Genomic DNA, 18,425 nt, shown 5'->3' on the forward strand with positions numbered 1-18,425 from the left:
TCATCTACTGAGGGGCATCTGGGTTGGTTCCATATCTTAGCTATGGTAAATAATGCTGCAATAAACATTGTTGTGCTGGTAGCTTTAGTGTGGTCTTGTTTGTAAACATTTGGGTAAATGCCCAAAAGTGGGATTGCTGGGTCATAGGGGAGTTCTATGTGTAGTCTTTTGAGGAACCTCCATACTGCTTTCCAAAGTGGTTGAACAAGTTTACATTCCCACCAACAATGAAGTAAGGTTCCTTTCTGTCCACATCCCCTCCAGCATCTGTTGTTGTTAGAGTTCTTGATTTTTGCCGTTCTAACTGGAGTGAGGTGATATCTCAATGTTGTTTTGATTTGCATTTCTTTTATGGCTAGGGATGTTGAACATTTTTTCATGTGTCTATTGGCCATCCTTCTTTCTTCTTCAGAGAAGTTTCTCTTTAAGTCTTTTGCCCACTTATTTATTGGGCAGTTGTTTCTTTGAGGATTTGTTGTTGGGGGGTTTAATTTTTTGAGTTCCAAGTATATTTTAGATATGAGACCCTTGTCCGTTGTATGGCTAGTAAAGATCTTCTCCCAATCCGTGGGCTTTCTGTTGATCTTGCTAGCTATGTCATTTGCCCTGCAGAAGCTCTGCAACTTTATGCAATCCCATTTGTCCAACCTTTCTTTGATTTGTTGTGTTTCCGGGTCTCTATTCAAAAAATTTTGGCCTGAGCCAAGGAGACCTAGGGTTTCTCCTATTCCATCCTGTAATGTTTTCAGAGTGTCTGCTTTGACTCCGAGGTCTTTGATCCATTTGGAGTTGATTCTGGTGCAGGGTGATGTATAAGGATCTAGCTTTAGTTTTCTACATGTAGTTAACCAATTTTGCCAGCACCATTTACTGAAGAGGCTGTCTTTCTTCCATTGTATTGTTTTAGCTCCCTTATGGAAGATTAGATGGCTATAGGTCTGTAGGTTCATTTCTGGGTTTTCAATTCTATTCCATTGGTCCTGAGGTCTGTTCTTATGCCAATACCAAGCTGTTTTGATTACTATGGCTTTATAGTAGAGTTTGAAATTTGGTATTGATATTCCTCCAGCAGCGTTCTTTCCGTTGAGGAGCGTTTTTGCTATTCGGGGTCTTTTATTGTTCCATATGAATTTTTGGATTGCCTCTTCTATTTCCTTGAAGAATGAGGATGGAATTTTGATAGGTATTGCATTGAATTTGTAGATAGCCTTGGGAAGTATTGCCATTTTCACGATGTTAATCTTTCCAATCCAGGAGCATGGGAGGTTTTGCCATTTTTTAAGTTCTGTGTTGATTTCCTTTTTCAAGATTTTAACGTTTTCATCATAGAGGTCCTTCACTTCTTTAGTTAAGTTAATTCCTAGTTATTTTATTTTTTGTGGGGCTATTACAAATGGAATTGCTTTCCTAATTTCAGCCACACTTTTTCTTAGAATTGACTTTAGAATTGACTTCAATAGATTTTTTTTTTCTGGGTCTGAATTGCTTTGTGGGATATTAATTGTATTTTTGTTATTTATAAAACTTTCCCTTCTAGCATTAAATTACATAGATACAAATTATATCCAAGTTTGCTTTAAAAGTTCTTTTTTTATGGGTAGATTATGGTATAAGAATTTGAAAGGAATGTTTTTCTTTAATGCAGGTAAACTATCTGAAAGGGAGGACAATCACGGGACTAGCAGCAGGCAGGGCTCACTTTTGTGCACGTCAGATACATAGATATGCTGAAATGTGGCCTAATGGATGAGTTATTAATTAGCAATAGTGATGACTTTCATGGTAGGTGTGGCTACTTGTACTTAGGGTTGGCCATGTTTGAAGATAGCATTTCAGTTTCATTTTGAAGTTTAAGTTGTTGTTGTTAAAATAGGCACACTTCGGGTTTATAACCTTACCCACCATCTGGCCTCCAAATGTATGGTAGTAAAGGGATTTAGTTATTGAATGGTCTGTGTGTGCAAATAAAAGGCTGAGAGAATAGGACTTGGCCTATGCGGATGAAACAGCTGCTTGAAGAGGAAAGGAAGGGTTTGGGGTTCCAGAAATAGTACCACTTTCCTTTACTTGTCCTAATTAACTATTGATGGTTATTTGAATAGTCATTTCTTAAAAATTAAGTGTAGGTGTGTGCATTAGAAAACAGTAATTTAGGGGTTTTGTTTCTGTTTTAATCCAGACAGTTGAACTTGAAAAAGATTCTTGTGTCTGGGGGTCGTATGGAATACAAAGTTGATCCTGAACATTTGAAAGAAAATGGGGGTCAGAAGATCTGCATTCTGGCGATGGATGGAGCTGGAAGGGTGTGTATATTTATGTGCAAGTATTGTGATCCCATTCTCAGGTGACAGCTGTAGGAAACCAATCATAGAAAAGAGTATTATCATGTCAGTGATGTTTTCTGTTGACTTTGTTTTGCTGCTTATTTTTGCTATCCAATACTAATTACTATGGAATTTGTATTTCAGGGAAAATATGACAATGGTTTAATGTTGCATAGGGTTTCTCAATTAAAGTAAAATTTAGAATTATGCAACTACATGAAGAACTTGAATAAATTATTTGGTATGTACATTCAGTATTGGTAAATGATGTTAAATTATATCGATAAGAGATTTGTAACTTCTTGTAAAGTAAATAGGCGAGCTGGGTGTAGTGGCTCACACTTGTGATACTGGCTACTCAGAGTGGCAGAGATCTCATTTGAGGCAGTCCAAGCAAGAGACAAGGTATCTTTCTACCCAGCTGGGTGTGTGGCTCATTCCCCAAAACCCTGATGCACAGTGAGTCAAGAGCCGAAGGACTGATGTTCTGACTGGCTTGGGCAGACAGTGATACCCTGTCTAGAAAGTAACTCTAAGCACAGAAAGGAGCTGAAGGTATTTCTCTAGTAGTATGAAGGCCCTGAGCTCAACACCAGGCTTCAGCACCCAAACCAAAACAGAATCAAAAAACAAATTAGGAAACCATCAATATTACAAATTCGATGCATACTTGGAAAAATTTTCTTTCAGACTTAGGATATATATGTTCAATGTTTATAAATACTGACATTCTATGTATAAATGCTAATCTCTTAGCTCTTTCATTAGGGTTCCAATTTTAGTTCCCTGTGAAAATACATCATTGCATTTCTCTAATAAAGTTGAAAATTAAAAATTTATATATATATATATATTTTTTTGGTCGGTAGTGGGGCTTGAACTCTGGGCTTGGGCCCTATCCCTCAGCTCTTCAGCTCAAGGCAAGCACTGTACCACTTGAGCCACAGGGAGCCACAGTGCCACTTCCGGTTTTCTAGTGGTTTATTGGAGATAAGATTGTCTCACAGACTTTCCTTGCCCGGGCTAGCTTTGAAACATGATCCTGAGATCTCAGCCTCCTTAGTAGCTAGGATTACAGACGTGAGCCACCAGCACCTGGCAAATTTTTTTTTTGGTCCGGTCATGGGTCTTGAACTCTGGGCCTGGACACTGTCCCTCAGCTCTTCAGCTCAAGGCTAGCACTCTACCACTTGAGCTCAGCGCCACTTCCGGCTTTTTTTTTTTTTTTTTGCTTATGTGGTGCTGAGGAATTGAACCCAGGGCCTCAGGTATGCAAGGCAAACGCTCTACCACTGAGCCACCTTCCCAGCCCCCCACCCGGCAAATTTTTATATTTAAATGCATGCTTAAATTGATACGTTGCTAAACTATAAATGTGTTTTTAAACAGTTTAGTAAAGTTTAAATATTTAAATTTGAAGTTATATTTTAAAATTGGTTTATATTAATAATTGAACTATTATAGACACAGGCTAAAAAACACCTTTTTTGTCTTTTGCTTATAAACAAAGAACCTTTTATGATATTCTTTAAAGTACTATGAATTTGTCATCTTAGAAATTGAAGAATTAGGCTGGGCAGGTGGCTCAGTGGTAGAGTGCTTGCCTTGAATGCATGAGGCCTTTAGTTCCATTCCTCAGCACCACATAAGCAGAAAAAGCCAGAAGTGGTGCTGTGGCTTAAGTGGTAGAGCAAGTAGCCTTGTGCTGAAGAGCTGAGGGACAGCGCCCAGGTCCAGAGTTCAGGCCCTATGACTGACCGAAAAGAAAAAAGAAAAAAGTAATTGAAGAATTAAAGCTGGTAACTGGTGGTTCATGCCTATCATTCTAGCTTCTCAGGAGGCTGAGATCTGAGAATTGTGATTTGAAGCCAGCCCAGGCAGGAAAGTCTGTGAGATTCTTATCTCCATTTAATCACAGAAAAAGCTGAAAGTGAAGTTGTGGCTCAAGTGGTAGAGTGCTAGCCTTGCACATAAAGAAACTCAGGGACATTGCCCAGACCCTGAGTACAAGCCCCAGGACAAGCAAAAAAAAAAAAAATTGAATAAATCTTAAAGCTCCATATACTTGTTTATTATAGGCAAATTTTATTGCCATTTATTTTTCATATGTGTGTGTGTGTGTGTGTATGTATGTATGTATGTATGTATGTGTATATATATGTATAACTTTAGTTTAACCTTGGCAGATACCATTTTGTGCTTTCATTCTTATAGATTGGTTTATGGGGGCATTTTAGTTTTAAAAATCCCTCATTTTTGCTGGTAGCTGTAGACAGGTGGCATAGCTCTTAGGAAACAGAAGGCAGGAGGGTTGCTAGTGTGTGGCCAGCCTGGGCTGCCTGGGAAGACCCTATCTCAAAACAAAGAACAGACTGAGCACTTTCAGTTTGTAAAAAAGTCAGGCATGCAATGCTAATGAATGGGTGATTGCAAGCTTGCTCTGGATGAGGTGCATGAGGCTGGATGGGAGGCCTGGCAGCCCTCTCACACCACTCTGCATCTCAGCATTTGTCTCTGAGTACTAAGGTCTCTGCAACCATGGGCAGCCGTTGAACTCTCAGGACAATTTTTCTACCTGTTAAGATTTTGTTGTACTTATGTGACTGAGTTATGCTTATGTTTCTTTCTTTCTTATGATATGAAAGTTTATTAGGAAAAGAACACACTTTCAGCAGGCTGAAAGTGAATAATCCCCAGGGTAAGAATGATAATTATTTTACTCCAGTAAGAGGTTTTTTTTTTTTGGTCTTGGGGGTTGAACTCTGGGCCTGGGCGCTGTCCCTCAGCTCTTCAGCTCAAGGTTAGCACCCTACCACTTGAGCCACAGTGCTACTTCTGGGTTTTCCTGCTCATGTGGTGCTGAGGAATGGAACCCAGGGCCTCATGCATGCAAGGCAAGCATTCTACCACTGAGCCAACTTCCCAGCCCCTCGAGTAAGAGTTTTTTTTGTTTTTTGTTTTTTGTTTTTTTGGGTCCGCTCGTGGGGCCTGAACTCTGGGCCTGGGCGCTGTCCCTCAGCTCTTTAGCTCAAGACTAGCGCTCTACCACTTGAGCCACAGCACCACTTCCGGCTTTTTTTCCTTTTTGCTTATGTGGTGCTGAGGAATCTAACCCAGGGACTCAGGCATGCAAGGCAAGTGCTCTACCACTGAGCCACCTTCCCAGCCCCCCAGTAAGAGTTTTTATTGTACGTTTTTATTTTATCATTAAGTTCCTCCCCAGAAGCCAGTCCCCAGAACTAGGGACACTGACCCTGTCCCAAGAGTGGGGAGATTTGATGGCTTATTACATTGTCCTATCATGGGTTAGTGACCTGGGTGGGTAAGTTAAACTTATCTTTCCTTGACTCACCTAAAGCGGAAATGAAACCTTTTGTTAACACTTAGGTATGGATAGTAGTGTGTAAGTGCATTTTGTGACATTTCATGGCCTTGACGGCCATCTGTTTTGGTTTAAAATTTTGGTTTTCTATAGCATTGTAACAAAATTGTTTGCTCCAAAGAAGTAATTACGTATTTCTCTCTTTTGCCAGTCCTGGGGCTTGAACTTAGCATCTGGGTGCTGTCCCTGAGCTTCTTTTGCTCACAGCTAGCACTCTACCACTTTGAGCCACAGTGTACTTCTGGGTTTTTCCAAGTAGTTTATTGGAGATAAGAGTCTTATGGCCTTTCCAGCCCAGGCTGGCTTTGAACTGCAATCCTCAGATCAGCTTCTTGAGTAGCCAGGATTACAGGTGTGAGCCATTGGCACTCAGCAGAAAATTTCATCCCTTTAAGAAGAATGTATTGACATACATTTTAATGTTTCAAGTTTGCTAAGTGTACTTTCCTGAAAGTACTCTTTAAAATAATTTTGACCTGTGTATTATCTTTTCTGAGAAAGAATGATAATTGAAATACACTAATAGAGTTTTTTTTGACTGTTATTTCTTGTTTTGGAAGCTATATATATAAATTTTATTGTGGTATGATTTTTTTTTTTAGGTGTTCTGCTGGAGATCAGCTACCAGTTCTCTTAAGCAATGTCGATGGGCATATCCACGCCAAGTCTTAATTTCTGATATTGCCTTAAATAGAAATGAACTTCTGTTTGTCACACAAGATGGGGAAGGATTTAAAGGGAAATGGTTTGAAGAAAAAAGAAAGAATTCTGAAAAGAAAGGTCAGTTTATGTAGATGGACAGTACACAAAAGTACCCTTCAGTTTACCTTTAATTTTACAAGTATTATTAGGTTTACCTTTGGGCATTTATGTACTTTTTTTGATGAGTTTATATCCTGTCTCCTGCTAGACTGTTTGCACACTGATCAATGGCAAGGGCCATGAATATCTTACTAGTCTCTAGCATTTGGTATATTTTCTAGTACATTGTATTTCCTCATTGAATCATCTCTTGAAAGAATAAAATAGTTATATACTGAAAGTACATATTAAAAACATTTATGATTAATCAAAAATTATATTCTTAAATCATAAAAAAGAATTAGTTTTGCATAGTTATTCATTTTTTAAATTCTTTAAATTTCATTTTTATTATTTTCTGAATTTCAAAAGATTGTACAAAGGGATTACAATTTAATGCATCCATCTAAGTGTTCATTGGTTCTTAATCAATTACCCCTTCCATCATTTTCCTCCATTTCTCCAGACTCGTTTCACATTTACAACTTCTCTTATCACATATGTACATTGAGTGGTCTTTGCTATATTTGTCCCCCTTCCTTTTTCCATTCATCTACCTTCTCACTGTGTCCGTCCATTACAATCTCATTAAATTTTGAGTGAAGAGTCACTCCTGTATATACATGTGAGAGAAACATGCATCCTTACTGTTTCTGGTCTTGGCTTACTTTGCTTTGTGTGGTATTTTCCAGATCTGTCCATTTCCCTGCAGATGACATGATTTTGTTCTTCCTAGTGGCTGCATAAAATTCCAATTTTTGCATATACCAGTATTTCTTTAAAGATACTCAAGTTTGAAAATATTTAAAGTATATTTGCTATGTTTAGATAAGGACAAAGTTTTAATAATACAGAAATATATGATGAACCCCTTTTCTTACCTACTCCTAAGTTTATAGAGATAATCTATATAGTGATAATCTACATGTATATAAACCTTACAGTTCACTGAGACAAAGACTAATATGCACATAATAAGTTTCTTAGAATCATAGAAACTGGAGTAACTGTGTGCTCAGGCAAGGGTAGTAAAGCCCCGTAATGCTGAAATGATAGTAAATATGAGAGCGTATCAGAATAGTTTTATAGATTTTGGTAGCCCTTAGAATTTTGTTTTAGTCATATTTTAGTACTCTGAAACTGAAGTCATGATCTCATGATCCCACATCTGCTTTTTTTAGAGTTTCCTGTCTGTAAAGGGCTGCTGTTGATCATCCCTATTCCTCCTCTGTTGATCTTATCAGTCATCACGGTTTTTGTTTGTATTACAAATGTTTAAAATCTTTACATTTTCCTCCAGTTAATGATTGTTGCTACCTCAATAGTATCACAGTTATTCTTTTCTGGACCTAAAATAATGTAGATTCCTGGTGTTCATTACAGCCAGAATCCATTCTTTACAAATTTCATGTCTATGTGGAACCCTGTATGTTCTGCTTTATAGCCTGGGTTTGACTTGTAATGCAATCAGTTGTTTAATGTTATTTTCCCTGCTAGGTTGTGGGTTTGATGGACGTAGGAATGTGTTTTGTCACTGCTATTTCTCTGTGGGTAGATGGACAATTACTGTATCACAGAACTATGGTATGTTTATCAGGTATTTGCTGGATAAATGCAAGAAAGGGAGAGAAGAAGAAACAGGCAGATTATAAAGATAGTACATTTATATATTTTTAATGCACATTGCCAAGTTTAAGAGATGTGAATAGATTTACCTTTCAAAAGGCTAACTTTAATCGTAGAATAGAGATGTGTTTGTTCACCGAAATGAAGTCATGGCTTAATATTTGCTCACCACAATCCCCTGTAGGTAGTGCCTAATGCATTGAAGATAGAGGTTCTGCAGACTTAATATATATGAAAGATTATTTCCATATTTTAAAAATTGTTTTTGATTCTACTTTCAGATTATTTTAATACTGTCTGTAAAGCTTAATTAATGATAGTCTATTTCTTTTACCAGACATTTTATCAAATGTACATCATTCCTCAGCAGAAGTGTCTTGTGTCTCTGATACAAATAGTATGTATGAAAGGATTCGACTTGAGAAACTTACTTTTGCCCACAGAGCTGTTAGTGTCAGCACAGATCCAAGTGGATGCAACTTTGCAATTCTGCAGTCGGATCCTAAAGCAAGGTATAACTTAAATGTTATTGAGTCATGTTTAAGTAGAGAGGTAGACTAATAGAAACATCAGGAGTACTGTTGAAGAGGGAAGGTCAGAATGTAGGCTGGCATCCATCCTGGTTTGCCCATGTCTGCCCAGGTTTAAGCATCTAATAAAAAAACCCACATTCTGCAGTGAGTCAGGCAGGCTTGTCCCCCTGTTGTGGGGGACATGTAGGTGGGCAGTTGTGGTGCTTTCTTACAGTGCTGAAAGAATGAGGGCTATAAACTGATTAGTGTGATCCTGTTCTCTGATCTGAGACTTGAAGTATTTGCTTGGTCTTCAGTTTGTTTTTCTTGTGAAATAAAAGATAGGTAAAAGAAGAAAAGTTAGGGAACTATACTTTTCATTGTCTTCGAATAGTTTTAATTATATGTTTAATGGTTAATTTTTTTTAATGAAAGTCTTCTGAATTTGTTCTAACATTTACTTTTAGAAAAAGAGGACATTGATTTCAAAGGAAAATTTAATTCTTACCATTTTAATATGAGAGAAAATACATGAATATGAAAAGGAATAAGAAAAGTTAGAAGTTGATAAGATATGTAAGACTTGATGTGATATTCTTGTCTTTTACGAAATGCCAAATTAAAGTCTCTGTTTAATACAAAATTAATGTTCAAGAGAATCAGCTAGAGGTGCTTCCTCTTCATAGCCTTTAAAGTAACACTGTACTTTTATTTCTAGCCTTTATGAAGTTCCAGTGGTGTCTTCATCATCCTTTTTTGAAGAGTTTGGCAAACTATTAAGGGAAACAGATGAAATGGACAACATCCATGATGTGACCTTCCAAGTTGGCAATAGAATCTTCCCTGCACATAAATACGTCCTGGCAGTGCGCTCTGACTTTTTTCAGAAATTATTTCTTTCAGATAGTACTACTTCTTCAGAGTTGACAGATGTTTACCGGAAAGATGAAGATTCTTCAGGGTGTCATCTCTTTGTGGTAGATAAAGTTCATCCTGATTTGTTTGAATACCTTTTGCAATTTATATATACAGATACTTGTGACTTTTTAACTCATGGCTTCAAACCAAGAATTCTCTTAAACAAAAAGTCAGAAGAGTATCAGGGCTCTCTGAATACTGATGTGAACAAAATAAAGTGCTATGAAGATGATAATCAGAAGTCAGCGTATGCAGTTTACAAAAGTAATCAAGCCCATACAATTAGTGAAAGGCAGAAAAGCAAACTGAAATCTTCTAAAAAAGGAAAAAGCCATGGGGAGGATGATCCTGTAAGATTGTTGCAAAATGTTGCAAAGAAATTTGGCCTCAGTAATTTGAGTAGTAGGTAAGACTTTTCCTTAATATCTATTCTATACTTTCCTCACTAAGTTCTCCTTTTAAATCATTTTTTTCTTTTTTTTACTCCCATCTTTCGCCTTACCTCTTTTTGGGTGAGATACATGGATGTGTATTTGCTTTGTTTGGGGAAGTCATCTCTGGGACTTCTAGATCAAATATTCATGGATAGGAGGTGTGTTACAGTGTACTGGGAGGATCTTTGGTGTTAAACCTGTACAGTATATTTTTTCTGCCACTGCTATTACTGGCTGGGGCAAATCCCTTTGCCTTTTCAGTTTCACAGTATATACAATAATAGATATACAAGTCTCCTTAAATGTGTAAATGTCTTAACAGTATTGTCACAGAAAGCAGAGTTTTTGATTTTTAATTTCCAAGGCACCTGTGGCTTGTGGCAGTATAAACCTGTGTGGTGAGCAGGAAGGGTATATATTAGTGCAAACAGTGAAGCACATAGTGTTCTGGCTTTGTGTTTTGTCAGTAATAATTATTTAACATTTTGCATTCTATTCAAAATTGAAGTTTTATTTTATCTGGGAATGAGATTGCATTGAGGAATTTTCAGGAAGCAATATAATTGAGTTCAGATCTAAACTTGTTAGCATGGTTTTTGAGACTTTGTCTTGGTTGGGGAATAAATCCATCCATTGTTAACGTATACTTTTTCTTGATAGGTTAGATGGTGTCAGATTTGAAAATGAAAAAATTAATGTTATTGCAAAGAAAACTGGTAATAAACTGAAGCTCAATCAGAAAAAGTGGTAAGTTGGGAAGTGAGGATACAGTTTTCATATCTTAATGCATAAGCATGGGAATAGAGCTTTTACCCACAAGCCAAATATGTAGATAGATACCCTCTCTTACTTTTTCTAATATTTATTTATAAAATGTTGAAATAATATTAATGGAAAACATTAATGAATAACATTAACTATTCAATAAGACATGGAAGAAGTTTATTCTTTGTGATTACTTTCTAATGAAGAGAAGAAATTTTAATTTTTGTTTTCTTTGTTTGAATTTTTCTCTTGTTTTAAGTAGGATTTAATACAGACCACTGAATGAAACGATTATTTTCATTATGATTATTTCCTTCAGTGTAATTTTTTTCCAGGAATAGATAACAGTATTCTAAACATATATTATTAAAAGTTTTTTGTAAGGATTTGTACATTGAGGTGAAAAGCTTAGGAGATGGGGCCTTCTAATCAGTGCCTGGTACAAATAAGAGTTAAGTATGATGTCTCTTAACTGTCCCTAATAACCCTATCTAGAAGAGGAAAGGAAAACCAGCCGAAAGATAAATTTTTTTTTTTTTGTCAATTGTGGGGCTTGAACTCTGGGCTTGGGTGCTGTCTCTCAGTTCTTCAGCTCAAGGTGAGCGCTCTACTGCTTGAGCCACAGCAACACTTCCAGTTTTTCTAGTGGTTGATTGGACATAAGAGTTTCACGGAGTTTCTTGCCCGGGCTGGCTTTGAACTGTGATCCTCAGATCTCAGCCTCCTGACCAGCTAGGATTACAGGCCTGAGCCACCGGTGCCCGGCTGAAAGATATTTTTAAGTGTATATCTAACTCTGTCCCCTTCAAACTTTCTAACTTGCCTGAGATGTAGGGAGATGAAGTACTGTATTTGTATGTATATCTACAAGGTTTAAATTCTGCCTTCTTTTAGCTAAGTTGAACCAAGTCCTTTAATAAATTTGATGTACATATATAAAGAAATTTCTCTGATTTTAAATTAAACATCTGTTTGCAGTTCATTTCTGTGTGATGTGACCATGAAATCAGTGGATGGGAAGGAGTTTCCCTGTCACAAATGTGTGCTGTGCGCTAGACTGGGTAGGTCACTTTGTGTTAGCACCTGATTTACTTGTTAGTATTGCTTCATTCTTATTGTTTTGAACTTTATTCCTTTCAGAGTATTTCCATAGTATGCTGAGTAGCTCATGGATTGAGGTAAGATTTCAATGGAAAGTGTCTAATAACTGTACTTTATACGTTTGGGAAATTTTATGCCAAAGAAATTCAGAATTAGAAATTAATATTTTAACTTGGTTTTTCATTTGTATTAAACTTGTATTTATGCTAAAGCCTTCTAGAAAATAGCAATCTTTGAAAGTTAAAATCATTGCTTAGAAGCTAAATCAGAATTTCCTTTTTATGATTTATACTGGGAATACCAATCTTTTTTCTGAATTGCTCTTTATTTCTATTTTATTTTTTTGGTATATATTTCTATTTTATAAAATACTTTAGAATTATATATGTCTCAGTTTTATAAGGTTTTTGTTTTGAGCTTTTGAAATAGTTTCCTGTCCAAAGTTTCCATATTAATAACTCAAATGAAATTATTTGTATTGCATTATTTGAGATGAATTATTTTGTTTTTTTGTAATCTTACTCTGCCTAGGCTTCCAGTTGTGCATCTCTGGAAATGCCAATGCATTCTGAAATACTGAAAGTTATCTTGGACTACCTCTATACTGATGAAGCTGTGGTGATAAAAGGTACTAAAAAGAGCTTATCTAAGGACAAGATTTATGAAGTTTCATATACTTGAGCATGTAGCTAACCAATTTCAAATGTGCAGCCATCACTACTTAGTAATTTCAGAGCATTTTCATTACCTCTCAAAATAATCTTGTCTTCTAACCATCACTAGAAATTCTCTAGCAATCACTGTTCTTTTTTTGTCTTTGGATTTGCCTGTGCTGGATATTTTTTCTAAATAGAATCAAACTGCATAGCCTTTTGTGTCTAGCACTTCTTTTATGGAGCGTGTTTTCAGGGTTCACCTGTGTGATGCCAGCAATTCCTCTTCCCTTCTTCTCTCCTATCCCCCCACATTTATATTGTTTCCTTTTTGTTTATAATAGATTTGCAGTGGTTTAAGTCAATTGATAGTACTTGAAAGTAAGAAGATTGTTTTGAATTAAAGACTTCTTAGAGTAGTTTGAAGTGTTAGATGATAAATTATGTTTTAAATAAGAAAGTCTAGAGAACTCCTTTGTATCCATATACACCTATGTATATCTGTCTGTCTTCTATGTTATCTAGCCATACACTATTGTAGTCATTTCAGTATATGGAAAGAAGTAATCAGAATTCTTTCTTTACTAATGCCTTAATTTTCTTTTAGTTTATTTTTCTTTACTAAATATAATGTCTAGAAAGTAAAGAGAATAATACTTGTTTTCTTTTTTTTTTTTTGTTAGAATCTCAAAATGTGGATTTTATTTGTAGTGTTCTTGTGGTAGCTGATCAGCTTCTCATAATTCGATTGAAGGAGGTTTGTGAAGTAGCACTAACTGAGAAACGTGAGTAATTTTAAATTAGAATCAGTATTTTTTCTGATTGAAGCAAGCCTACTTTATTGACTTTAGTTTTACATTATAGTAAAACAGCATTAATAATAATAATAGTTGTTATTACTATGAGCCTGTCCCAGGACTTAAACTTGGTCTCATATTCTTGCTCATAGCATTTATTAAGGTGTCATAAAGTCATGAATACAAACGTTAACCAAACTGAAGCTGGGTGCTGGTGGCTCATGCCTGTCATCCTAGCTACTCAGGAGACTGAGATCTGAGGATCACGGTTCAAAGCCAGCCCAGGCAGGAAAAGTCTGTGAGACTCTTATCTCCAATAAATGACTAGAAAACAGGAAGTGGCACTGTGGCTCAAGTGGTAGAGCTAGGAGCTGAAGAGCCTGAGGGATAGCGCCCAGATCCAGAGTTCAAGCCCTCCTACCAACAAAATAAACAAAAACAACCCCCCCCCCCATACCCAAATGTTAAGCCAAACTGAGAATTTCAAGTGTTAGAAAGCAAGATTATTTTTATCTTTATTCTCATCTTGGTTGTTACCTCTGCATTTAGCTGCTTAATCCTTTCTCTTTTTCCTTCCTTCCTTCCTTCCTTCCTTCCTTCCTTCCTTCCTTCCTTCCTTCCTTCCTTCCTTCCTTCCTTCCTTCCTTCCTTCCTTCCTTCCTTTCCTTTCCTTTCCTTTCTCCTTCCTTTACTTCCTTTTCTTCTTTTCTTTCTCTCCCTTTCTCTATCTTGCAGTCTCTCCTCCCCCCTCAGTCTTTCCCTTCTCTTCCTTCCTCCCTCATTCTCTATCTTGCAGTCTCTCCCCCCATAGTCTTTCCCCTCTCTCCCTTCCTTACTCCCTCCCTCTTGCGCCCCCTCTCCCCCTTCTCTCTGTCTCTCCTCTCCCAATTCCATTCCTTTCCTCTCTCTCCCTCCCTCCTTTTTCTCTCACAGTCTCCTCTACCCCCCTTTTTCTTTTTTGGTAGTCAGGCTTACCATCAGGACGCGGCATTCCTGCTTTCATGGACTTTTCCACTCACAGCTGGTACTACACCAGCAGAGCTGCGCCTTTACTTCTAAGGCTCTTTGCTGGTTAATTGGAGATAAAGTCTCAGATTTCTCTACTAGGGCTGGCTTCAAATCTCAATTCTCAGATTTCAGGTTACAGAGTAGCTAGGATGACAGGTGTGAACCACGGCTTTGTTCCATTCATATGTATTTCTCTTTTTTTCCTGTTATTTTGGTTAATTTTGTGGCTATTCTCCTGAACACTCAACTTAGAAATCCACAATTATTTTGTGTTTTCATTATTTTTCTTTTGTGCCAAGATTCTTTAACTCAAAATTGTCTCAACTGTGTTGTTCACATTTTCCCACCTTCTGGCTCCCACTGTCCCTCTGCTGAGGACAAGGTTCGCTCTTTTCTCTCTTTCTCTTTCTCTTTCTCTTTCTCTTTGTCTCTGTCTTTTTCTCTGTCTCTTTCTCTGTCTCTTTCTCTGTCTCTCTCTCTCTCACACTTTCTTTCTGTCTTTTTTTGTGTGATCCTGGGGCTTGAACTCTGGGCCTGGGCACTATCCCTCAGTTCTTCAGCTCAAGGCGAGAACTCTACTACTTGAGCCACAGCGCCACTTCTGGCTTTCTGAGTTGTTAATTGGAGATAAGAGTCTCACGGACTTTCCTGCCCGGGTTGGCTTTGAACTTTGAGCCTCAGATCTCAGTTTCCTGAATTACCTGTATTACAGGCATGAGCCACTGGTGCCTGGCTGACGCTGTTCTTTTATGTAGTGTCTTAGTAGTGTTTAAATGCTTTTCATCCTTCTACTTTCTTTAATATTTCTACAGGGAGTAATTATATCTTCTCTGTGTTTAGGTATTTAAAATTTATATTTGATTTGCTTTTTGTTACTTTAGGACGCATGAAGAAGTTACTACTAAATTTTTATAATGTGCTCTTGCTAAGAGTTGCATAGCTCTGTTGTCTACCTTATTTTTCTGTGAGCACTGATAGAAATTGATGAAATAATTCTATAAACTGGACTAATGTTTATTAATTTGCTAGTTACCAGAAAGACAATACCCTTGATCTTTTATGACCAAGAAAAGAAATATTAAAATATAAGCATATAATAGGTTTAAGATATGTGTACAGGTGATGTTTTTCACCCATTTGACTTTCTAGACCTCTGTGGATATTTTTTCTTTACACCTTCTGCACAGTTGTCTCTATGAATGAATTCCATGGTCTTCCTAGAAACTAGAAAAAAATAGTTTGATGGACTGCTGGGCAAGGTCAGGTCTTAAGTCTACGCAACAACTTTCTATGATACACTTTTATTACTCTGTAGGATGTAAGATGTTTTCATCATCATTTGAAATGAGGTTAGTTATGAAACTGAGACCCATTATTGTCTGTAATTTCAACTTTGGATAATATTCAGAGGGAAAAGAAGCAGTCATATATAGAAAGTAGTTGTGTTCCTCTGTAGATGAGGACTCAGTGAGAAAAAGAATAGTTTCAGGAAGCTGTAGTTAGTGGCGTATGGATAGAATGTAACTGGAGGGTTTTTAGCAAAATACACACTTCATATATAAGTTAATAAGGGTGTTGCTAAATTCAGATTCTTTCAGTGTGTATTAGGTGCTGTACTAGCACAGATCATGTTAAGACTAAGATGTATTTTTCAAATATATACATATATATTCTGATAGATTAGTAGACAATACTTTATAGAAGTATTTGATCAGTTTCTCATAGTTTTAATATGTTAGTTTCATACAAGAGAGAATAACTACTTGGTGCTGCATAAATGAAAAGTTGTCAATGAAAAAAAAGTATTCAAAAGGAATACTTTTGTTGGGAAGAATATTTTTCTTATAGTGTTTGCTTTTAGATGATACTTAATACTCCTTTTACAGTTTGTTTTTCTCAAGATTTTTATGTGTGTCTCGGGGTTTTTTTGGTTAGTTGTGGGGCTTGAACTGAGGGCCTGCTCAAGGTTAGCACTCTACCACGTGGGGCTACAGCTCCACTTCCTGTTTTCTGGTGGTTATTTGGAGATGTCTCGGATTTTCCTGCCTGGGCTGGCTTTGAAATACAATCCTTAGATCTCAGCCTCCTGAGTAGCTAGGATTACAGGTGTGAGCCACCAGTACTGAGCATGTCTTTTTAAACTACTGTAGCTATTGTGATAGGACATGAGTTCTATATTTGTTCCAGTATAAGTTGGTTTTGATAAGAAAATGCTTTTAAATATTCCTTGTTTTAAGTTTTCTAGTCTTATGAGTTTCAAAATAACTGTCTTATTTGTTGTAGTAACTTGCCTTTCTTCAAGTTTTGCAACTCTTTCTTTTTAGTTACCCTTAAGAATGCTGCTATGCTGCTGGAATTTGCAGCAATGTATAATGCTGAACAGCTGAAACTGTCTTGTTTACAGTTTATTGGACTGAATATGGCAGCTGTACTTGAAGCAAGGTTGGTTGAGTATATACATTATATGTTTTAGAAGAGCAGATGCATAAATATTTCTAATAGAAAATATGCTAACTGTTTGAAAGTGAATAATAGGGGATTTGTAAAGTCTTTTTTTAATCACTTATTTTATTTTATGTTTTTGAGACAAGGTGAGTTTTATAGACTTGCTAGCTTAAAACTGATGATCCTGCCTCAGCTTCCTGAGGACTGGCATTACAGAGGTATATGTCACTACACTTGGTTAATAAGGATTTTGTTGTTGTTGTTGTTGTTGGTCGTGGGGCTTGAACTCTGGGCCTGGGCACTGTCCCTCAGCTCTTCAGCTCAAGGCTAGTGCTCTTCCACTTGAGCCACAGTGCCACTTCTGGTTTTCTAGTGGTTAATTGGAGATAAGAGTCTCACGGACTTTCCTGCCCAAGCTGGCTTTGAACCGTGAACCTCAGATCTCAGTCTCCTGAGTAGCTAGATTACAGGCGTGAACCACGGGTAAGGATTTTTTAATGATTTTTTTAAAATTATGTTTTTTGGTCAGTCATGGGGCTTGAACTCAGGGCCTGGATGCTGTCTCTACGTTCTTTTGTTCAAGGCTAGTGTTTTACCACTTTAAGCCACAGCTCTGTTTCTGTTTTGTGTGTGTGTGTGTGTGTGTGTGTGTGTGTGTGTGTGTGTGTGTGTGTGTGTGTGTGTGTGTGTGTGTGTGTGTGTGTTATTAATTGGTGATAAAGTCTCAAGGATTTTCCTGCTCAGGCTGGCTTCAAACCAGGATCTTCAGATCTCACCCACCTGAGTAGCTAGGATTACAGGTGTGAGCCACCAGTGCCTGGCTTGAGACATTTTAAAATGTTGATCAGAGTGTTGCTTTTACTCACTATAACATCAGTGGGAAGAAAAATGAGTCAATATTAGTGAACATGGGTGATTGAGATCAGAATCTTTAGTCGCAGTTTATATATGAAAGCTTTATTGTGTAGTTTATTTCTGTATTTTGTTGCAATAACAACAATAATGGCAACAACTAAAACAGTACTACTATGTATTTATTTTTGTATTTTGTTTCAGTGGTTATGATAATTAGAATATAATGATTACTGGGCATTTTTCTAAAAGCCGAATGTAAATTAATTATTTTTCATGGATTAATAATTTTCATGGAAACTTTGCAAAAGAGAGTCTGTTAACATTTATCATGCAGATAAGAAAAAAAAAAACCCAGAAACTCCTTTCTTTTGGGCAAAAATTGGAAAAATCTTCATCTGTCTTATTGTTATAAAGTTAACAGCTTTTTAATAATTCACTCTTTAATTTTTTATTTTTGGCAGGTCCTGGGGCCTGAACTCAGGGCCTGGGTGCTGTTTCTGAGCCTCTTTGTGTCACAGTCCCACTTCTGGTTTTCTGGTGGTTAATTGTAGATAAGTCTCAGGGATTTTCAAAGCCTGGCTGGCTTTGAAATATCCTCAGCTCTCAGCCTCCTGATAGTGAGGATTATAGGTGTGAGCCAGTAGTATTCAGATAAGTCATTTTTTTTTTTTTCTTGCCAGTCCTGGGGCTTGAACTCAGGGCCTATGCACTGTCCCTGAGCTGCTTTTACTCAAGGTTAGCACTCTACCACTTGAGCAACAGTGCCGCTTCTGGCTTTTTCCTGTATGTGCTGCTGGAGAATTG

The 18,425-nt window shown here is 37.0% G+C and overlaps 1 protein-coding gene across 1 annotated transcript in view; it reads left to right on the forward strand.

The window, feature by feature from the left end:
* Ibtk (inhibitor of Bruton tyrosine kinase) overlaps positions 1-18,425 on the forward strand; it is a 61,019-nt gene that overhangs the window by 17,117 nt on the left and 25,477 nt on the right. The window contains exons 9-18 of the mRNA XM_042671118.1: positions 2,180-2,303; positions 6,309-6,486; positions 8,471-8,645; positions 9,364-9,969; positions 10,658-10,744; positions 11,741-11,823; positions 11,903-11,940; positions 12,395-12,491; positions 13,200-13,301; positions 16,646-16,763. Of these exons, the coding sequence (XP_042527052.1) occupies positions 2,180-2,303; positions 6,309-6,486; positions 8,471-8,645; positions 9,364-9,969; positions 10,658-10,744; positions 11,741-11,823; positions 11,903-11,940; positions 12,395-12,491; positions 13,200-13,301; positions 16,646-16,763 (1,608 nt within the window). The remainder of the gene's footprint in view (positions 1-2,179; positions 2,304-6,308; positions 6,487-8,470; positions 8,646-9,363; positions 9,970-10,657; positions 10,745-11,740; positions 11,824-11,902; positions 11,941-12,394; positions 12,492-13,199; positions 13,302-16,645; positions 16,764-18,425) is intronic.

Source organism: Dipodomys spectabilis, unplaced genomic scaffold (assembly GCF_019054845.1).
Source record: "Dipodomys spectabilis isolate Male_0828 unplaced genomic scaffold, ASM1905484v1 ptg000600l, whole genome shotgun sequence".
NCBI lineage: Eukaryota > Metazoa > Chordata > Mammalia > Rodentia > Heteromyidae > Dipodomys > Dipodomys spectabilis.